Source organism: Coffea arabica, chromosome 1c (assembly GCF_036785885.1).
Source record: "Coffea arabica cultivar ET-39 chromosome 1c, Coffea Arabica ET-39 HiFi, whole genome shotgun sequence".
Lineage (NCBI taxonomy): Eukaryota > Viridiplantae > Streptophyta > Magnoliopsida > Gentianales > Rubiaceae > Coffea > Coffea arabica.
In genome coordinates, this window is record NC_092310.1 from 52,064,820 (window position 1) to 52,088,225 (window position 23,406).

General features: G+C 35.6%; 2 protein-coding genes across 3 annotated transcripts; both read right to left on the reverse strand.

Annotated features, from left to right (window-relative positions):
- Positions 1-348: 348 nt before the first annotated feature.
- On the reverse strand, positions 349-2,465 carry LOC113727461 (uncharacterized). Its single transcript, XM_027251654.2, has one exon. It carries the CDS (start codon positions 2,317-2,319, stop codon positions 568-570), a length of 1,752 nt encoding a protein of 583 aa, XP_027107455.2. The 5' UTR covers positions 2,320-2,465; the 3' UTR covers positions 349-567.
- A 6,625-nt stretch (positions 2,466-9,090) lies between these two features.
- LOC113723603 (P-loop NTPase domain-containing protein LPA1 homolog 2-like) lies at positions 9,091-14,599 on the reverse strand. 2 transcript variants are annotated; one of them, XM_027246619.2, is made up of 8 exons: positions 14,311-14,599; positions 13,960-14,129; positions 12,529-12,857; positions 12,053-12,134; positions 11,087-11,506; positions 10,295-11,005; positions 9,964-10,071; positions 9,091-9,705 (listed from the first exon to the last, which is right to left on the reverse strand). In XM_027246619.2, exons 2-8 carry the CDS (start codon positions 14,122-14,124, stop codon positions 9,316-9,318), a joined length of 2,205 nt encoding a protein of 734 aa, XP_027102420.1. In that variant the 5' UTR covers positions 14,125-14,129; positions 14,311-14,599; the 3' UTR covers positions 9,091-9,315. The 2 variants fall into 2 exon arrangements, with proteins under 2 accessions (XP_027102420.1, XP_071932921.1); XM_072076820.1 differs by having other exon boundaries at positions 9,091-9,708; positions 14,311-14,450.
- Between the last annotated feature and the right edge of the window lie 8,807 nt (positions 14,600-23,406).

The window sequence follows — 23,406 nt, forward strand, 5'->3', positions numbered from 1 at the left end:
AAAAGTACCTACCAAAAACCTACAGCTGGTTTTTCTGCTCTCTGTAAATGCGACATTTCCATCAGTTTAAACTTCGGTGATGTAATTGTTTAAGCATGCATTAAAGCTTTTACCTCAACAATATGGTTTGAGATTATGGGTTGTTAAAGTCATCTTTCTACACGTCAAGCTAAATAGCCAGCCGCTAGCACCTTTAGGTATGTAGCATCTTGAGGTTAGACGCGAGTGCACTACTGTCAAATTTCTTCTCAAACAAAATTCAACCATCCTAATCTTTATCCTTAAGCATGAAAGCACCGGATTTTGGCGCAATGGTAAATACGGATTCATACATTTGTTTAGCATGAATGCACCAAAGTAACTGATATATAGATAAAATTTAATTTCCACAATGGTACAAGTATACATTACGTGCTAAATTAAGACAATCCCACAACTCTGATGCCCAGGTAAGTACCAAAAACAACTCATTATTTCGAATCCAAGCAAACATAATAAAAGGAAAGGAAGATGAAGCCAAGACTAGAGTTTAGTTCAATGAGATAGATAAAACATCATACATTCGAATCAAGCTTCAGCCCCCTCAGTGGACCTCCCGCCAAAAGGATCGTGAGATGGACCAGCATCCTGCCCAATGTGGCGCTGCACCAGCCGCTGTAGATCAGACATAACCTTCTGTTCACGCTTGGACTTCTCCTCATAGTTAAACATGGCCAATGCACGCTTGTCCTCAGCACTATAAACCTGGTTTTCCTTTCTAATACGAATAGCATTCATCCTCTGATGCCTACTACCACTCATCACATATCCAAGAGTCTCAAACTTCTGAATCTCCTCAGCTGATAAACCCACTTCACCTCTTCGTGGGATACGCTTCCCCTGCTGAACATACTGTGCAATGGCATCACCTTCACCTGGCCTAAGTGCCCCACCATAACTAATATGCCCTTCAGCCCTTGGCAACGGCATCGGCCCAACCACTGGCTCATTCTCTAATGCAGCTCTCTTCCTCGACTCAATAAGCTCCTTAAACTGAAGCACCTCACTATCAACTTCATTCAACATCACCTTTTCCTCTGCAGGCTTAGGTTTACTCTTAGCATCAACTGCAGAATCAGAACTCTTCTCTGATAATGAGGCCTCGTCATCGGATTCTGTTTTCCTCTTCTTCTTGCTACGTTTGGACCTTGCGCTCTTCTGCTTTGTAGACTTCACACGATCTCCTGATGATGGACTAGCATCAGAATCCTCACTCCCACTCTCATCTTCGCTTTCGCTTTCATCTGAATGACTTTTCCTCTGGTTCTTCTTGTTATGTTTGGACCTGGAAGAGGAAGAGCTCTTCCGCTTTTTAGACTTCACCCGATCTCCTGATGATAGACTAGCATCAGAATCCTCACTTCCACTCTCATCTTCGCTTTCACTTTCATCTGAGTAACTTCTCCTCCTACTACTCCTCCTCCTCCTACTTCTCCTGCTGCTCTTCTTTCGCCTAGTCTGATTTCTGCTAGAAGATTTCCTCCTTCCCCTCGTACGATGATCTTCCTCTGAGCCTTCACTAGACTCATCTGATTCACTCTCAGTCTCAGAAACCGACTTTGACCTCCTCCTCTTACGCCTAGAACTCGATTTCTTCCCCTTCCCCTTCTCCTTCCTCTTGGACCTCGAATCATCCGATTCAGAGTCAGTAGACCCCGATGCTGACTCAGATTCAGACTCGCTTTTAGCATCCGATTTCAAAATATCCCCATTTTTTGCATCTTTCTTGCTAAGTTCCTTTTCCACTTCGCTGTTTTCCGCGATTTCATCCTCCTCAGGATCGTTCGGATTCCTGGGAGGACTAGGAGTACAATTCCAAATACAATTCTTCAGCATCTTTCTCAATTTCTGGCGCTTGAGGCTCCTGTAGTCTTCGAAGCTCAAGCCTCTCAGCTCCTCGTCAGATTCCGACTCCGCATACCGCCCGTTCCTATAATCGCGATCGAGGTAGGAATTCTTCCGGGTATCGCTGTAGTTGTTGTATTTCTTCTCCAACTTTAGGGTTTCAGACCTAGGGCTTCTGGTAGGGTAGGAATAATCCGGAGAGGCTCGTAGGTCACGGCGCCTGTCGTGCTTTGAGTATTGGTTGTAGATTGGGCTCCGACTACGACTACGGCTCCGGCTAAAACTTCTGCTGCGGCTTCGGATAGGGCTGGGGCTGCGATTGCGGGTACGATGGCGAGGCCTTGAATCTTCGAAAACGTAGCGGTCCGGGGAATATTCTCTACCGCTACGACGCCGTTCATGGGGGATTTCTACAGCGGACGACGGTCGGCCCATTTGGGAATTGGCTATAGAGGGCAAGAAATTGGAGCTAGACCCTCTTATTAATAAAGGTTACCTGAGGCGGTTGTCGAAATAAAGCCGGCAGTTTAAACGTCGTCGTTCTGATTGTTTTTCATATCAAAGCATGGCGGCATAAATTGTTCCCTGTGCTCTAATGTTCGGTAAGGAACTCGGTAGAGGATTGAATCACCGAATTACTGGTGAGTGTTAATTCAATATTTATAAATAAAAAATAATAATTTTAATATATATAAAAAATATAGTAAAGTGCTTCTAGATATTAATTATTATACTTAGAAAGATATATAATAAATACATAGATATTAATAGAAGATTTAATTTCATTTTATCGTACTTTTAAATAAATAAATCATATAGTCAAGTATAAAACAAAATTTATATTGCTTGTTTTAAAAAATATAGCATTATTATTTTATTTAAAAATAAAGTAATTTTCTAACTAATCAAATATTGTCGATTTAAAAGTTAAAGGGATTACTTGTATAATAAAAAAATAAATAAGTTTATTAAAAAAATATTTAGTTATCAAATAAAAACTAAGCAAGTGGTAAAGTCTATATATATATATGAAGATCCAATGTATAAATCTTATCAAAGGCATATACTCTTATACATTTTGTTTCAAAAACAAAAACCCACAATTAAAAAAAAAAAAATGTAAATCGGATCAATTGAAAAATTGGACGGGTCTCGGTTGAAACACCGAATCAATTACTTGTCCGGTCAAATTAGAGACTCAACCCAATCTAATACTCAGATCACCAGGTCAATCAGTTCAGAGTCGGATCGAGTTTAATAACTATGGTTCTAATTACATATCTAAGTGCTTACTAACCTAGCAAGTACCATAATATCTATAACCATACTTTTAATGATACTCAACTTTTGTAAGTGCTTGGTTTCCTTCTCTCAACCTGACTTCACACTCAAGTGCACCTCAAATTATTGCTCTCTGTTCTTAATATTCTTTGTTCCTTTCACAAGCAATTGGTTGCAACCAAATATCACTTTCATGAAAATTAGTGTAGATTTATTAGCTCACAACCAAATACATTATATTCTTCTTTTAAATTTACAAATTTTAATAGTTTACTACTCATCCAATGTTAAAACATTTTAAGCACTACAGCGCTTTATATTGTATTTGGCACACATTCAATCTACTCGCCAAGTTATATGTATCCTTGTGTTTTAAACTCTGCACAATTATTCTGCAAAAATAAACTGCATCAATGGTATTTATATCCATTATTATATTAACAACAATTAGAACATGTCAGGTTACTTTATAAAATATTTATACAACACCTAATATAACACAAAGTTCAAAAAATTTGTCAAATTTTCACCCAATATCAAGCTGTGTACCTGTTAATTCCACCTACTTTTGCAGATTATATTTTTTTTCGTATATTATGCTACAACTTTCTTTCACCTCTTGTACCATTGTATTTCTACATTTTCTATCTAATCGCATACTTCCCCGACCCGCGGTGCTTAATACATTACTTCTTATTTGAATTAACTAATATTAAAAAAATTAAACTTAAATTGGGCAATACTGGTATTAAATTTTGTATAGAATGTTTTAGAACCAAATGTAGAGAATTAGTATGTAAAAGTTTCTAGAGTTTTATAATGACTTTTTGGCTAGCATTCCTCCATTTGCGAACACATTGTATAACTCTTTAAGCGCGATATAAGAGCTTTCCTTAATCTTTAACCTTTCTCTTCTTTGATTACTTTTTTCGCTTCTGCACAACCACGCATTTGAGTGTTAGACTGAACTAACAATCATTCATAACTTAAGTTTTGAAACTTGTTAGTGCCGCGCAGACGTCGTGTTAATAAGGATTTTTAACCAACCCGTGACACAAGGATCTCACAAATTTGCAAAATGAAATAGAAAGTACCTAAATAAGAATCTATTACAAATTTCAACATGCATCGACTATGAACACTATGGAAAGTACCTAAATTATCTTGTGAAGTATAGTTTCATCTGTATCCCTAGAAAATAGCTACTCCCGGGCTAAGATCTCAGCCAAAATGCAGCCGATCGACCACATGGCCATATTCGTAGAAATTGAGTTATCATCCAAAAGCCCTTAAAGGAACTCAGAAAAGAACAAGATATTGCTGTAGTATCATGATCATTTCAAGAGAAGTTATTAAATCCTGTCTCTATAATTTGCAACAATTTGCTCACGAATAAGGTGAATGTATCAACGAGGAAGGCTGCTAATGCAACGCCATGGGAGGCCATGCTTTTCTTGGATGGGCTGAGGAGAATTCAGAAATTTTGATTTCTTTGCCATCAAACGACGAACCATGGTCTTCAAATCATGGTGTGCAATGCTTCTACTGTGGAGGTACATATGCCTCCCTCAAGCAGTTGGCCCATAAAAAATCTGACTTTGTTTTCGGGGAAGTGCCTTTCATTCTTCTCCATGAAACTTTTCAAATTATACTCCATGTAGTCGGTCCATATTCCATAGCTTTCAGATTTCGAATCCTAAAAACCACCATCTCGATAATTCTTTGGTTATCTAAGTGATGCAGAAGTTCAGCCTCCTCTCACAAAGTGTGGTAAAGGCTTCCCATTAGTAGCTTTTAATTTCTTCAACATATATTCCTCACTAGCATCCTTCTTCTTCGCCTTATATATGCTGAAAATACCATCATCCTCTGTAAATTGCATCTCGAAATCATCAAAGTCCACAGAAACATATATACTTCAGTAATGTTTCTACCTCTTTTCTCACCATCAGCTTTAGGTTCCATTCCTCGCGCCGTTCTTTACAAACATGGCAAAATGGACGACTTTTATGTCCAGTATAGTGTTTTCATCTCACACAATGATAGGTACATATTCTCATGTATGCCATGTATTTCATAACCAGATGGAAGTATTTTTCTTGAAGGAGAAATAGTAAACAAGGCAAATTATACTAACAATCTTAACCACATAACCAAATGGCTGAGCAGGTGGAAAAAAAAAAAAAAAAAAAAGCAACAAACAAACAAATGAAAAATCAAGGAACATTCTTAGCAAACAAACAAAAATTTGTAAAGCTACTAGTAAAAATAAACCAAGGAATATCATAAAGAACGTCGCTCTTGTTCTACTCATTAAACCAAATAGAACAATAATTAGTAACAACAGTGAAACCAGTAGAAATCTGCAATACTGAACCTAGAACAATCAAGGAGATCATGAAGCACGACTCAATCGAAATGCATTAGTCAATGATAATGTAAAGGCTTCTTTCATTCGTATTATGTAATCCATGGAGGTGGAAAAATTGTGACTCGTGAGAAATCTAAGGAACTAACAGTAGTACTAATAGACATGGAAAACACCTCAAATCGTAGTTTTACTGATTACTGAAATATGGAAGTTAAGGGGAAAAGCCGATAGGTTCATGTAAATACAGAATTCAAGTTTCTCTCTAATATACTTATCTCTACCTTTCGGCTTCTCCTTTTTGGGTTTCAGGACAAATAATACACTACACATATGCTGCTTCTGTAGACAATTGATAAATTTGACCTAATTTCAAGAAACAATAAAATTCACTCAAAATTCAATAATAATAGCCATACATAACCCCAAAAAAAAAAGTAGAAAAGTCGAAGAAGTGTCTAGATTTTTTTTCCAGCGAGCTCGCATCAAACGTTGAAAAATGAAATAAAAGAACCTAATCATCTCCTTACATTTATTCATCTAATTAAAATAAAGCTGAAAAAGATACAAGAAATCCAAAAGATCAAGATGAAGAAATCCTAAAACAAAAAATCAACAAATCGGGTATCAAAAAGGAAGAAATTTCAATAAAATATTAGATAAAATAAAGATTTAAGTAGTGAAAATGAATAACTTGATTGTATTTTTTCCACTTTCATCTTCTCCGACTCTCTGCCTAGGAAACGGCAACAGGAAGGAAAGAATACGACTAATATTAAGGGCGATCAAGAAATTAAGGTTGTGTTTGGATTGCATTTTTTGTCATTTTTTACGAAAAAATTACTGGCTCTGTTTGGATTGTAAATTATTTGAGATATTTTTACTGTAACACTTTTTGTGATGTGATGTATGTGAGATAAAAAGGTAATTGGGAAGATAAAAAGGTGCGTTGGAAATTGTAATGATGATGTAAGCAAATAAATTTTGGCTAATAATTCTCTATCCAAACAAACCCACTGTAGCGATTTGATATATGTGAGGGAAAAAAGGTGATAGGAAAATGTAATCATGGAAAACGACAATATTTTCTGACGGAAACAAGCAATCCAAGCAAGGCCTAAGACTGGGAAAATTTTGAAAATGTGGAATGACCTAATGGGAAGAATATTAAAGGCGGGAGTTGCCCGCAGCTACAATAGCGAATTCGCGCTCTTTGCAATTTGGGAATTTTTTTATTTGAGAGGGGTATGGCAGTCTTTTGACCTATTTTGTGTTGTGTTGTGTTGTGTGTTGTGTTTAATTAACCTGTTCACGCTTCACACTTTCTTGATCTCCTCCCTCAATTGTCGATAGTATCAGAACCCTAGGAGGTTTCTCTTAACTTAGTACTCCTAAAATTTTAAAAATATCACTTATTTTCCTTACTTTTATATTTATGTAACAAAATTTTGAAAAACCCTAAACTACTCTTTGCTTGCTAAACAAAAATACTCCTAAACCACTTTATTTACTCTAAGAAAATTATCACTTAAAAAACAATCTCTAGCAGTATTACCACATCATAGTGTGCTATAGTCCATAAAATATAAATTTGAAAAGTAAAAACTATATTTGCAAAGAAATACACTAGCACCAATTTAACTTTATATGTTCAAAATTGATTTCTTATGAACCTTATATTTTTCTCCAACTTCTTCTTATCCCATGTCCAAAATTTTAAATTGCATTGATTCATTATAAAAATCAATTCAAAATAAATAAAGAAATCATACCCACTCTATCACAATCACAAAACGTAAAAGATAAATAAATTTAAGTTACTATAATTTACAAATAAAAAATCGGATAGTCATAAAAAAAATGAGTAAGAGAGAGAGATGGAGAAAGGAGAAAGAAAAGAAAATGATTTTTTAAAAAAATTTTTGAATTCCATTTATTTGATATGTGAATTATGTATTAAGTGAGACTTAATGTAGTCTTTTTACAATTAGTAAGGGAGGTAAGTGATATTTTTAAAACTTTAAAGGTCCCAAGTGATATTAGAAAAAACCACAATAGAGGTTTTTTGATAATGTCACGTGCAATCAGCCGGGGTAAACTAACTCCTATTACATCTTGAAACAAAATATTAGCAATAATATTAGTATAGTGTGTTGGGATAGTAAATACTTCAGATAAAATTTTTCAAAAGTTACTATAATACATTTTTTTATATGTGATATATATAAAATAAAAAATTAATTTAAAAAATTGTGTCTTCGATCTTTCCCTTCCCACCGCACAGCTCCTCATTAGCCAGTCTCACTCGTTTTTCAGTCTCAAAAAGCACTTACAACAGCCCAGTGATGAACCAAAAAAATGCCAATTGCCATTTTCATTTTGCTACCTTCGTGCTTCAAAAAGTACTCTGCAGGTGTATCTGTGTGGTCTGAAATTCTGTTGTGCTAGTTGCCTTGAAATTCTGCAGCACTATTCATCAAATGATTGTAAACTGGACCTGCAAATCATATAGCTAATGTAAGCTATGATTTGCAGGTATGTGTTCTAGAGTTTCTGCGGTACTAGATTATTGTTGGAATCAATAGGTGTGTATATTATTATTGTGTACGTTCGATTTGTAAGTTGCAGACTTGCCTTGTATGTTGCTTTCTTCTTGGGTATTAATAAATTCTTAGTTACCAAAAAAAAAAAAAAAAAGAAAGAAAGAAAACGTACTCTGCAAAGACCATGCTGTTCATTGTTGCTGTTTATCCCATTGTTTCCTTCTTTGCCCATGCATGAAGCCTTGCATAAATCATGAAAAACACTGGAATGTCTTAAAATATATATATATTTTTTAAATGTTACGTTGTATTAATTACATATAAGAAGCAGGCAGATTATGCTGCATATGAAACACCGTGTAAACAAACCTACCTTCCCCATTTGTTAGTGTATTTTGTCGTCTTGAATCTCCCTTTTGTACTGGACCACGGGCGCAACGTTGCGCAGCGGTTTTGTGCATTTTGCACACAGCATAATTTTGTTTGCATGACATGTAACTTTAGAATAAATTTTTGTAGGTCCTACATACATACGTTGTTAAAAATGAGGTACAAGAAGTGATATGAACCGTATAACTTTTTTTTTATCAAATCTTAGCCGTGAACAGCTCACGGTCCATCTGATGACTGCCCCTACCTGTCATCCCTTTTGTACTTCTCTTGACTGATACCGATCACCAAATGCTGCGTGGAGCTCGCTTGTAGCGCTATTTTGTCTCTGACTCTAGTTTATATTCTCTACCAAAATTTTTTTAATATCTGGCTTTTTTGTCGTCTCTTCAACCAGCAGCTATGTAGTTTCAGTGACACACAAAAACAAAGGTTCATTCTCGACAGTTTTCTCGTCATCTCTACATCTAATATTAATTTATTGTAACTCACTGTAATATAATATAACGATTATGACTTTTGAGATTCTCGTCATCTTTTACATCCACTAGTGTTCTTTTGAGATACAGTCCAGGACGAAGAATCTCCTTTGGCTTTCCCCCACTTCCCACAAAAGACGATGAAGAATGAAAGAAGCTCTGATATAAATATATCGAAGAAGCTCAAGGTATATAACAAGACTCGATACATCCCTCGAACAAAGAGTTTATGTGCAAATCTCTATACAAAAATTAGAGGCTAGTTGTCACCTCGTAGAGGTTGAAGAGAACAAAAAGACTAAACTACTACTACAAGAAAACAGGAGGAGTTTTTGATCCATTAACAGGAAAATTGGAAAAACCCACAACATTATCGCAGTAGTGATCCTGAAAGGGTAGCCGGTATACTCAGTGACCGTTTCCTTATTTTTACATTACCAGAAGCTGGCACTTTCCTCTCATTCTTTTCCCTGAAGAGAGACGAATATGATCGTGCAGGTGGCTCCAACGGACGTTCACCCTCATCTCTCAAGAAAAGAGAGAGATTTTGTTTGTATTTCTCTTCAAGCAGATTGTTATTAGCTCCTTTGGTTGGTTGATTTCCTGAATTATCCATCACATTCGTTTTCGACCCTTGCTTTTTAAAGAGCGTTTCATCATCATCATCAGACAAATAACCAGTCTGCTGGATATCTTGCATGGCAAGGTCATCATACTCCTCGTCTGTCTTGGTTGACCCCTCATCTACAGAGCCTTCCATCTGCTAAAGTCAACAATGGATTAGAAAACAAACTTCAACCCTGTACCATAGGCATATAGTTGTTAGCATCACTATCGGGTCATGCCTAGTAAAAGACATTTCCTTCTACTTTGGGTTTACCATTTTTACACTTAAAAAAGTCGAGAGGCTATAGCATAACGTCCTAGATATTTGCCCTACATACACTCGTGAGATTTTAGACAATCTGTACTTAGCTTAAAATTGCTTACAGCAGAAACAAAATACAAGTATCCATACCTCTTCATGATTCACTTTCTCGCCATCACTGAGATCCTCATCACTTCCTGCTTCAGGTGACTCATCAACTTCTTCATCACTACCATGCACGGATTCTTCCTCCTTAAGCTGAAAGAAGTGGTAAAAACCCAACAACTATTAGAATCTACCAACAGATATAAAATGGAAGACTTGCCAAAACAAGAGCCCCAGTGGACAACAATTGGGAGGAGAATATGCAATAACAGGCAATGAAGCAAAAAAAAATTACCACTCAATTATAACTGTCTTAATAATATTTAGCTTCCCAAATGAAAAATTAATCACATGTTTGAAATGGACACGAACTGACCTCCTTTGCAGGTCCCTCAGAGAACCTCGGTGAGCTGCAGCAGGAAGAATGATATCTGCTACCAGTGTCAGTCAGTTCACCCCTAGACTCATCCACACTGCTGGCACGACTAGTGGCACCAGTATCACTATGCCATGCACTGATGCCGAAGTGGCCAAACTGCAGATTAACTGGTTCAGCCCTGCCAATCTGCAAAGGCCCATACATAGCCAGCACGGGCTTTCCATTGTCATCTCTTAAGTCAACCGGCCAAGCCTTAGCCACGGATCCATCATTATTGAGGAGAGCCATCAGATGCCTAGAAGAACCTTTGCGCTGAATCAATTGAAACATTCCTTTAGAACTCAGGGAATTGGCAGCACACTGATTTTTGTACTCCTCAGCAACAATAGCAACTGTATTTGTAACTGGATCATAAAGCTGCTCTCCTGCCTCACGCCTTCTTAGACAACAGAAAACCGTTGCATGAATGGCTGCAACACTTTTGTCAACATTGGTATTATTTATCTTAGGCACCAAATGCTTGTCTGCTCGGTTGCACAGATACTCTTGGATTGTTCTGATATTCCGGATATACTTAACATACTTGTTCTTTGCAGGATCCAGTGTCATGTACTTTGCCCGGACTGCAAATCGTTCCAGGTGCTTCTCCTCATTTGAAATGTAAATCATGAAAGGTATGATTGAAGGATGTTTCTTCATAAGCCCCATCTGCATGACAAAATTAAGTTGCAGTGACGTTGACAAGAGGAGGAAAGCAATCGAATATTCATGCAAGAAAAAGCAATTTACCACAAAATTAAGGCTTAAGTGAACACCCTCAACGACTACAGATTCTTTCCTCTCTTCCCATGTAGTGATAAGGCGATCTAGGCTATCAATGACCATCTCACTTTGGGCCTTGAATCCTTGAATTGCCATCTGCTTTGGACTGATAAAGTCAACCATGCCAGAATTCCCCTCAAGTGTTGATTTTTTTACAGCAGGCCCATCAACTGCATCATCCTTTGATAATGGAGGGGTTAAAATACCAGCTGAGTTTTTCGCTTTCTTCTTAGCTGTTGCTTCAGCAATAGCTTCTCGATCTAAGTGTTCGCCAGCATGGTAAGTAGAAGCCCAAAGCAGAGGGTTTTCCTGTTCACTTACGAAACTCCTCATCATATGCCTAATAGAGTCAGTAGAAATTACTGTTGTGATTCCCAACCTGCTAGCCTGCAGAAATGATTATAAAGAATGTAAGTCAAAAGTTTTCTTAGTTGGAAAAACAGCATGGTCTGTACCAGTAAAACATCATATTGCAACTGCAACAAAAGCCTAAGTAACTATGTCTACATTCAGAAACTCTAACAGGTGACAGCGCTCCAGTACAACCCCTTGAAGCATATTAAATTTGTTAACACAATCCTACATAAAATACATATGAGCAACAGGCATCGATTTTCAGATGTCACAACTAGACCGACTAATAAAGAAACAATGAAAATAAAATAAACAAAAACAGCCAAAATAGCGGACGCTCCCAAATAAAGGTGAGAAACAAATCCACAATATCCAATATGAGATGTGGTATAATAGATTGTGGAGATATCATTAATTGTGAAAACCTTTTGAACCCTTTTGAAAGAACTAGGAACACAAAAACATGCAAACTCCACATAAAACTACCCCCATTGCAGAACAGAAAAGGCATGGAACTAAAATGTGTCAAGGATGTCAACACTAGACATGCAAGTATAGGTTAGAAAAGGAGATACATACCAGTAAAGCAGACAAAGTAGATTTGCCACATCCACTAGTGCCACACAATAACACTGTAACAGATTCCTTTTTTTCTCGGATTCTGTATCCACAAATTGCTAGTTAGAGAGACAGTTATGACAGACAAAAAGGTACTCAATGACAGGCTAATGCAAAGAATATAAAGGTGCAGCATTGATAAACAGGAACTTAGTGCAATCAATATATAGAAGTAGATTGCTTGAATTGCATGATTAACTAAAGATGTTGACTGTTTAGAGGTAGACCTGTAACTTTATCTTAATTTTAATTGCTAACCGCGTATAAAATGATGCCTCAAAAGAAGGAAGAACACAATACATCAAGCAAATTGCAGGCAAGCTTCAGCAAATATACAATGTGCTATCTAATAAAAGATGTTCTTTTCATCCCATACAAAAACTCCATCTACTTTTACTACACAATTGTCTCAATTGAGCATGGGAAGCAAAGTATACCTGCAAGCTAATGCCAGATCAGCCCTCTGATTTAGACCCACATATTTGTACTCTGCAAGAGCATCGCAGACAACATCTAGAAAAATCTTTCTTTTAATAACTATGGTTGTGCGCTTTTTGTACAATTCAAATGGTTGGCCATTATTATCATCATCCTTTAGATCAGTATGGGTAACTCCACTTGCATTATCCAAAATCCCACTGTAGATATCAAACTCCTTCTGAGAGTGTACCTTTGAATCACCCAATCCTGAAATCTCTGTAACACATGTACCTAAATTCTCACCAAAACACCCACCTCTAATCATCTCAAAAGCACGTTGACTAATCTGATCACAGAAGAAAAATATAAAGTCAGTAAAGCATAAATAGAATTAAGCAAAACCACAAGTTAAAAGTGGATAGAATATGCAGAATCCCTTAATAAATGAAAAAGAAACTCTAATAATCAGTTTCAACCATAAGACTGTCCATATCAACATGGCAAGCTTGAAGCAGTGCATCAGAAGGTCCTGATAAATGCTTTTAACTCATAAAAGCCTCGCTCAAAACGTGGAGGACAAGGCACGCCAGGAAATTGATGGACAAAACATAAACACTTACCGTATGCATATAACCAGATAGATCATTGCATTAAATAAACTACCTAAATTTAATCCATGAACTGACAGACAATTTGCTGCCTTGCTAGGGTAACATAAAATACACCATAGGCACGCCAAACCTCATAATGGTGGAGTCTTTACACATTAGGTTTGCTATAAGAAAAACAACTAGGTAGCACCTCAAACTTCACAATCCAAAGAATATACAATCAAAGGGTGCAAGATTTTACACAAATATTATGCTAAGACAAAGCTTCAACCATCAGCATTAACAAACATGATTAACTTCATGCATTGACAAGCTACAACTTAATTAGATCCATTGGGTTTGATTTATATCTTGCCCCATAAATCCTCAATAGATGTTTCTATGGAAGCGCAAAATGCTTAACATCACCAAGCAATTCAAATAAGTAAATTAAATATTTTCGATATTGCTAGTCCTCAGTAGATGTGTCTAGCCCCAGCACCGATGTGTGCCTTCTAGGCATTTCAGACAAAACAGAGCAAAAAACCGGTCGAGAAGACAGCTGGGATAAATAACGACAACTCCAATACCACCGACTCAAGTTAAGGAAGAGTCCACTGTCAGCACTGACAAATTGGGAAAATAAACGAACCCCACGAACCGATCATACAGATCATAACCGTTTTCAGACAGATAATCTTGCATGCAACAAGTCAAAATTTACCTTCTATAAGCGGATCACGAAGCTGCAATGAGACGTACAACGAAATAGGAAAATAGAGAATAAAACAAAATAAAAATCACAATCCACAAAAAGCAAATTCAGAAAAAAGAGGAAAAAAAAAGCAAAAGATTAACCTTGAAAGCATGTCTAGACTTGCATCCCATGAGTTGCAGAGTGCTCTGCAAAATCGATCGCGTATACCGATACGAAGAACGTTTACCGTCCTCCGTTTTCTTCTTCACCTCCGCGTCATCGTCCACCACCTTTAAATACATCACCTTCGCCACCTCCACCGCCATTTTTCCTACCAAATAGAAAATTCCACGATCTCCGTAAAAAAGTCCACATGCAAACGGAAAAAAAATTTCCAAAAGAAAAGGAGAAAAAAAAAAGCATTCACAATATTCCTCACAACTCAACCAAAAAAATACTATCAAAATCACTAACATAATGCAGTAATACAGATGATCATAACAGCGATATACCTTAAAAATGCAAATTAAGGGAACTTTTTCGGTGAATATATATTATATCATTCGTTCCGAAAGGAGAGATACGGGAACGAATTCACCTCCGGCTAGGGTTTATATAGCGATGAAACCGAAATTGAAGATAAAAATTGAGCTAACAACGAGAAATTTCGCCATTTACAGCAGCGTGATCTCGCCATTTTTATTGTCAGCAGCTTACACGCATCAGAGCTCGAAAGCGTCCACGGGTCACTTTATTTGATGGAAAACAACAACAAAGCTGAGAGACACCGCACTGCACTTTCTCTCCCTACAAAAGTTATACTACTACTAAACTAACCCCAACAAAAAAAAAAATTTAAGAAAAAAAGAGAGAGGGGGAGAGATTCTCTCTATATATATATATTTTTTCCGTATTTCTCGAAAGACTAGTAGCGCGCATTGACGGTTTTAGGCCTTTGAGCATTTATAGCGGTGGGGAAAGATGTGGGGTCGGGGAAATTGGAGGGGTAGGATTCGCAATTTCGGGGAAAGGAATAGGTTGATTTGTGAAAACGAAGTGCGGTTTCCATCTACCATCGCACTACAGAATTAATTTTTTTGGCACCCAAAAAATGTGTTTCGTGCGACTGCAGGGGCCCACTATAGTTTTTCTTTTTACCTTTTAAATAAATAATAAAGAGAGTAGTCATGCCATACTTTGATGCAGCAGATTTCGGTAATATTTGGGTTGCATTTTTCTAGATTTTTTTTAGAAAAATTATTATAAATATTTGATATATATAAAATAAAAAATAATTAAAATACGTATTTATCGGAAATATAGCAATTTTTCTTTCCAAACAAGGTTTTAAGATTGTATCACGGTCCATGACTCCGATTAGTTTTCCATTCGATCCCATAAAAGTGAGAAAATTCCATAATTGATTAAATCTTGATGCATAATCTAACCAATTAATAATTTGTCGATAATAAGGGTTCATGAGTTAATTAAGAAATTTATCCTTTCTATTTGGGTCCTATCTATGCCTCGTGGACACCATTATGATGGAGATTAGATGTTGATTTTAAGTAAAATTAAATAAAAAACTATATAAATATGTGATATGGTAATAATTGTCAGTTTTGTATCCACATGATAAATTGAATGTAATTTAGGTATATTAACGACGACTGTACACTCGTTTAAAAAAATGCCCTTTTTAATTTTATAACAATTGCATATCCACAAAATAACTTATTTTTTTCCTATAATATATCGCATTTCTGTAATCAAAATCAGGTTAAAATCATTGATATGGTTATGATATCAATGGTAGGATCTTTTTTTTTTTTTGGGAGTGGGGCAATCAATGGTAGCATCTCCTCCGATTTGGCAATAAGATCAATTAGTGTTTGACGAAATAAATTAACGGAGCGCATGAATCATGAAGAGTTATTTCTTTTGCTTTTCGGGATGATTTTGTTTGCTTATAAGTCTACTATTTACTAAAAGTAGAGATTATCCATAGCAAATAAAAGACGAAGATTTGGCAGTAAAACCAAGGAAAGTGCTTAATTATTCTCGTGAAAATTTCCAAATATGCAATTGTATGTCATTTACATTTATGACACCTTATAACCCTTATTAATATTTTGAACTAAGTTATTCTATTTTTTTTTATGACAAAACATATTCATTGACTGATTGCTGGAAATTGTCCAGCACGATTGATATATATCGTTGCTCTAATGACAGACAAAACATGTATTAAAATTGTAGATTTGCAATTTAACCGATACAAAAGATTTGAAAAATTAAAAACAGATTCTGAACTAAGTTATTAGTCTATACGTGCATGTATCGTAAATCATTATTACATCAATGTTCTTCTTCTTAAGTCAATTCATGCATGGCTACTATCATATTTGACAGCTACTACTTAATATTATTCATTCCTCATGTCCCGTCTAATCGTAAACTGTTTTTTTTTCTTTTTGATCTGTTTGAAGATCAAACAAGAAATGACAAAATTGAAAATAAAACGGAAAAGAAAAGGTAACCCATTACCAGTTTTGGCACAATATTATAAAGTACTCCATCCAAAAAAGAAACAAGGAACTAGTCATCGAAAAGTACATCTTTGGAATTTAAAATTTGCAAGTGTGAACGTCAAGAGGAGGAGTTGATTCTAATTGAAAAACCAACATAGGCAAAGCCATTAAAATATTATGCTTGAAAAATGGATAGCCAATTAGAATATAGCAATAGAGAAAAGAAAAGCAGGTAATGGGAAGTCAATTGCCCCTATATGCAAGTTGATGGACCAAATCCAAGGGCCAAATAGACGCGCGTTAGCCATGATAGTAATTGACATGTTCAAATTTGATGTTACAAAACTTCTTCAAACTTGCGTTTTAACTTTTAAGCAGCAGCATAACAAAAAACAACGGCCCCTGGGCCATATGGCGCAGCGATTGAGGGGTCGATCTTGAATTATTGACTTTTTCATTGATCGGGATTCAATTCATACCCGCTGCACTGCACGTTCTGACTCTCCTGAAAAAGCTGTATAAAACTATCGATTTTCCTCCAATTTAATGTGCCGGCTCGGATCCAAAGGACTCGAATCGGGCATGTTTCAGATTACCAAAACAAAAAACAACAAATCTTTCCCAGAAAAAAGTGAAAAAAACAACAAAAGAGAGTTGAAGTCTCGAGATTAGGGTCCGAAACAGCCTTTTGTTCTTGGGATTTGTCAAGAAGACTTTTTTGAATGGCACCTGGATGTGTTACTGTTGATTAGAGTTTTGAGTTGACCCAACCAATTAAAGTCCCCATTGAGCGGCGCAATCCCAACAATTTTTAACTAAATTTTATTGAACCGAAAAAAGAGATAAAGCACTTAGGGCATAATTATTGTACTATGATCTACAGGAGAAGAAGCTCCTTAAAATCTCTTGTTTGGGAAAAATTTTCCTTGTTTTGGTCCGATGATTTGGCTTTTGTTTAGATTGCATTTTTTTTTAATTTTTTGTAAAAAAATAAAATACTATAACGATTTGATATATATGAAAAAAAAAAGTAATTAATTTAAAAAATTACTATCCAAATACACCCTAAAGTCTATTGCGTCTTTAATTCGAAAGACCTTTTATAGAATGAAAAAGAAGAATGCATTACTGACAAATGCATTCCAAAAAATTGATACAAAAACACAACTAGAACCATCTATATGTATTTTTTTCTTATTATTCGGTAAAGGGTTCAAGCTTTGGTTTCATTCATTGTCTAGGTATGGCATAAACTTGTCATAACATGACGAAAATAGCAACAGGATATAATAAAGGGATAATTTCAGAAACCTTCCCTGAGGTTTCTGACACTTTCACTGACATCCCCTGAGGTTCTCAAAATTTCACTTACCTCCCTTGCTTTTGATTTTGTGGTAACAATCCAGTCCAAATCAGATTAAAATATTATTTTCATGTGTGAGAAGGTATTTTTATTCCATAGCTACCCTTTGCAGAAGTTGTATTAGTAGAAGATTCAAAGAAGAATAAATGATTTGGACTAATTAGTAAAGTTGAGGGGGGGTAAGTGCAATACAAAAAATTGCATGCACCAGATGTGCCATGCAACAGTTATTTGGCAGATTTTGCAACGGCTAGCTGCAAATTGCAACGGCCAGAAGGTTTGCTGTTTCAGTAGCAATAGCATATAAAGCAAAGCAACTTAACTACCTCTGAGGTTTCAAGCTATTAACATTCTTTGCTACTAATTTGGAGTGATAACAAGTGCATTTGCTGTGCTACAATTAGAGCTCTGAGTAAAAAGTTTTAGCTGCAACCATGGCCTCTTCAAGCCATAGGGGAGAATCATGGAATTCACCTACATCTTTCTCCATTAAAAACAGGTTTTGCCGCTGTAATCGCAAAGCAACCGTAATGATATCAGAGAGTGAAAGGAATCCAGACAAGTTGTATTTCTATTGAGAAATTTCCAACTTTGTGATGAATTTTAAAAAAATTCTACAAAAGGGGTGATTTTGGGTTTAATTTCCGTCAGGGGGGTCTTCGCATTTGTGAAATGCGAGCTCAATGAGCTCGCATTTCACAAATGCGAGCTGAGCTCGCATTCCACGAATGCGAGCTCTTCTCAATTTTTTTTCCTTTTTTAAGAGCTAGGGAATTATTTCTAGGAAGCAAATGCGAGCTCTTATCTTTTTTATTTTGGTATTTTTTGAGAGGTAGGGAATTATTTGCAGAAAGCTTCTAATTTTTGTTTTAAAAAATATTGCAAATATTTAAAATTTTGCAAATAGCTCGCATTTGTTAAATTTGACCTGCAAAAATTGTATTTAACTTTTTTGTTAGATTTCGCATTTATAAGTATGACTTGTAGAAAATTAGATTCAAATTTAGATGTATTAGGGTTTTAAAAATATTATATAAGTGATAAAAATTTTATAAATTGTAAAAATAAAATCAAATTTAAATAATTAAATGTTATATTTGCATAAGAAATAATACAATAATCATAATAATGATAATACAATAATATTGGTGTAATAGAACTGCCATTAATTTAAATATTTACTTATAATGCCCAAAGAGCCTAATTACCAATTTTTTCTTCTCGCGCTCAAATATAACATTAACCCGCATGCGAGCTAACCTTGAAATAGAAAAAACACAGAATCCCGCTTGCGGGTTTCAGGAGTATTCGGATATTCTCATATGCACCTATGCAAATCGAACCAACCGGATATCTTATCCGTATCCCATTTTTTTAAATAAAAATCTTATAAATTTGAAAAATAAAATCAAATTTAGATGTATTAGGGTTTTAAAAATATTATACAAGTGATAAAAATTTTATAAATTGTAAAAATAAAATCAAATTTAAATAATTAAATGTTATATTTGCATAAGAAATAATACAATAATCATGTATCAGGAATCAAGTTTCTATTATTGTTGTTAAGCTTAATTAATCATATCAGATGCCATTATGTAACTAAACGGTAGTAATTAACCCCAACTACTTGGGATATATCTGTAATTTTGGCCCTGATGACGTCAGAAAAGGGGCCCAATTTTTTATCAAGGGAGGTAAGTGAAATTTTGAGAATCTCAGGGGATGTCAGTGAAAGTGTCAGAAACCTCAGGGGAGGTTTCTGAAATTATCCCTATAATAAAAGGAGAAACTTCTCTAATTTTATTAACCATGTAGCCTTGTCAAAGACAGGTAATTAAATGCTAACCAGGCTTTGAAGCACCCTAAGTTTGTAATGATTCGTTTATTGCAGAAGTAATTCAGTCATCCAATGCTCAAAACTTTTTTTGTTAAACATGTTTAACGGGAGTGGGGTGAAATTTAAAAAGCTAGGAAGAGGCGGGAGGATTAGAATTCATGAGCATTCGGAACTTCTAATTCTTAGAGTAATGCTCAAAAACTCCATCCCTGTCATTCCCTAGTCAGCACCTCGTTCTTATATTCCCTCATTTGTTGATATATTTTAAAAAAGGACAAAAATTCCAGATCAAGAGTTTCCAGCGTTGAGTATTGCCGGAATTGAAGATTGACGGGAAAAAACTTGCACATGTGCAATAGGCTGGAAGAATTAAAGGTGACAAAAAAGAAAAAAGCAAGAACCAAGATGACGGGTCGAACTAAACGTCGAATCTGATACCTTGTACAAAGTTTGGTCAAAAAAAACTAAACGGACCACATCCGGGGGGGTTTTAGATAATGGGGAATCACGTGAGTCCATGTTTCATCAAGAGTTGCTTAGTATTTTTTGTTTAGTCAATACTCAATAATGCTGGGTATTATTTTCTTTGATTAGTAAACTGGAAATCAACGCCAGAACTGGAAATTTATATTGGTCCAAAACTATCCAACATGGCTGCATTATTCAAGTACAACACGGTTTCTACACGCAGTAACTTGTCGTAAACTGCTTTGTTGATTGTATTATTGGTGTACTTTACATTAAAAAAAAAGACTCAAAAAAATGCTACATTGTTTTAAGAATTTTTCTATTTAGTATAATAAGATCACATGATAAGAAAACTAAAAAAAGAAATGTAAGCTCATTATAAATAGAATTAAAATTACCACTCCGTTTTTGAATTGAAAGACTTTTGAGGGAGAAATTTACCCTTTTTTGGATGGAGAAAAAAAATACTAGTAACATTTGACCACTCTTTATTGTGTGCTTTAGGACATTAGAAAGACAAATCCTTGTTTTAATTCGTTTTGAAATTTTTTTGGGAAGGGATGACGGGTTTCGTAATCAACCTTTTGACAGCTTTGTGCCAAAGATAAGGTTTTATCCAAACCCCTTGAGAGTGTTCAAATTATGTTAATTAAATCCAACCCAAAACTCGACTCGGAGAGGTGATCGGCTCATCGATTGACGGTTCAATCGTGGATTGCATATTAGGTGTATTATATTATATAATAATATATTTTAAATTATAAAAATAATAAAATTCTAAGTTCATAGTTCATCTGGCAATTTTACCGATAGATTTTTTCAATTCATCGGTTAAACCGTTGATCGTTGACTAAGCAATGAGTTTGTTGTTAAACGATCTAATTGGTGATCTAGTCCGGTCTCACGGCGGATCCATTAAGTTGACCGATTCGACCATCGATCGAGCAAAGTTTTATAATTATGGTTCAAATAGTATATTATTTGAAATATTATGTGCAATAATTATTATAATTTTTTGTAATGTATTGTATGTAAGATAAAAAAGTAATTAAAAATATAAAAAAAAATTAAAAATACAATTATAATGTAAACAAAATATTTGAAAGTCATTATTGTGTGTCGAAACACACCTGCAACAATGTTTTTTTTCTTAAACATAAAAATAGGATTGCAGAATTATCTCAAATAATATTTTAGTTGTATCATAAATATATTTTTTAATCTATTTTTTTATATTTTTATTTTATATATATTACATTACAATAAGTATTATAATAATTATTTTAAATAATATTCTATCCAAACACACACGTGCATTTACACGATACTCCAAAAATGATATTATAATGTCTGGGAAGATGTTCCAAACTTGCACGCGCAATTGTGAAAATCCGATTGGTAATGAAAACTGGTCCGTCCACGTAAACCAAGGACGGGGTTTTGCAGGCTGGCACGCTTTTCAAGAATGTGTCATTTCAATATTTCATAATTTCATTCGACTGTTCTCCCCATCTGAAAAGTATTGGGGATTCCTCCACAGGCGTCAGGCAGTACTTTCTATCTATACTTTCAGCCTTGGACTAATTTGAATATGGAAAATGATTTATGCACTTTTCCAGAACCCCAAAAAAGATACCGCCAGATAGATAAAGCATTCGCAAACTAGCATCTCAACTTTTTTATTAAAAAAAAAAATAGTGAGTCCAAGGACAACAGCTAACGTGTTTTGGTCTTTTCATTCAAAAAAAAAATATATATATATATATATATATACATAATGTTAAAATTGTAGCGCATAAATCATCGCTTTTAAAACTTAAAATATCAAATTACTATTGTACGAATTTTTTGATATATTAGTTGAGATTGCTTCAATACATGTATACGGACAGATGAAGGAGTACAATCTATCATTTATGAGTTTATTTTGATAACAATAATATCGACAGCTCAAATAAAGATGGTTATTACTGAGGTCATAAGGTTTAATACAAGTTGATGACAATTAGTTTTTACTTTTGGGCCATGGGTCAAATTACAAATAGTACAAGGACTTAAAAAGAAAATGTAGACAGACTGGAGTTTCGGTCTATCCTTTTGTTTATTGTTTTGCGTAACCTAGTGGAGCCAATAGTGGGAATGGGAATGATCACAAGAAAAGAAAAGGAGCTTTGGAACCAAAGAGGCAAGGTATGGCATGAAATCTGCTTTCCAAGTAAAGTATTAAAGTCACGTAGCACACGGGGCTTGGGGAATAATTGCGTACGACGAACATTACTTTTGTTTCTACCTCAATAAGTAGCACCTGCACATAGAGGATGGAGTATGCAAAAGCAAACCTACAAGAAATGAAAATTCTCTAAGGCTTGAGCCTTTTTTTTGGGTCAATTGCGTCATTCTTAAGTAATATGTTTGTGGGCCCTCGGAAAAACCTCCTCGACTCCATGCTGTTGAGGATCGTTTCTTGTTGCTCTTTCCCTTTGTTGCAGCTCGGGAAGTCTTAGCTCTTGACAGTTCGGCTGTGACGTAACAAGATTGATAGGAGAAAACTACTATTTGATATGATTTTTGGCAAACTTAACAGACATCTGCCACCTTACAAGGATAGGTCGGGCTCACGAGGAGTTTGGATGCCAATGAGTACTACCATTTTTCCTTTTAGAAATGTCCCTGGGATGGTCATTTCGGCTCGGCTTAGTTAAGCCGAGCCGCTTTCCTGCCAATAGTTTACTGTGATGGTCCTCATCTCACGGGCTATCTCTATCCGTTCTGGTTACCTCGGCTATACTCTACCTACGGATGACTGAGGTGACTCCTATATCTACTGTTCTTAATGGCACTGTGCCTGACATGACAATCGAGGTTTGGTTAAAGACCCTGATACCTGCAGATAAACAGGATATCTGATGAGACCTGTCCCCTGCACAGACCTGTCCTATCATATTGATACGTTCAGTATTTGTCAGATTTTAGGAACTTGGATCCCATTATCCTTTCCTCCAAGTTGTCTCATATAAATATTGGAACTCCTCACTTGAAAAGGGGCAACTGAATATTCTGTAAGAATCACTTTCATTAGCTCCTTCCACTTTGACACCTATCAAAACTAACTAAATCGTCGGAGGAGAGTCGAGCGACACAACCGCGTCTCTGATAACTTGAGCAGGTGACTTCCACGTAGCCGGGCCCTACTGCAGGAGAGTACTCCAGCCGTTCAGCACAGCTTGTTAAACCAGAAATCACCTCTTCAGTCCCTCTTCCATTCTCTGAAGGTAACTGAATATATCTAAAACTTATTGTTTACTCACTGTCGAACTCCTTATCTTCTATTTCAGTAGTTAACTTAAGCATCAAAGTTACACTAAGAGTATAACCCTACTTTGTGATCCCGTTATTTGTTGGTATC

What these genes read in the sequence shown, in the direction of transcription:
- LOC113727461 (XM_027251654.2), bottom strand. Translation starts at nt 2,319, where the DNA reads ATGGGCCGACCGTCGTCCGCTGTAGAAATCCCCCATGAACGGCGTCGT.
- LOC113723603 (XM_072076820.1), bottom strand. Translation starts at nt 14,124, where the DNA reads ATGGCGGTGGAGGTGGCGAAGGTGATGTATTTAAAGGTGGTGGACGAT. An exon ending in AGTCTAGACATGCTTTCAAG is followed by an intron (nt 12,858 to 13,959) that starts GTTAATCTTTTG and finishes TTCTGTGATCAG; the next exon opens with ATTAGTCAACGTGCTTTTGA. An exon ending in AGAAAGTGAATCATGAAGAG is followed by an intron (nt 9,709 to 9,963) that starts GTATGGATACTT and finishes TGTTGACTTTAG; the next exon opens with CAGATGGAAGGCTCTGTAGA.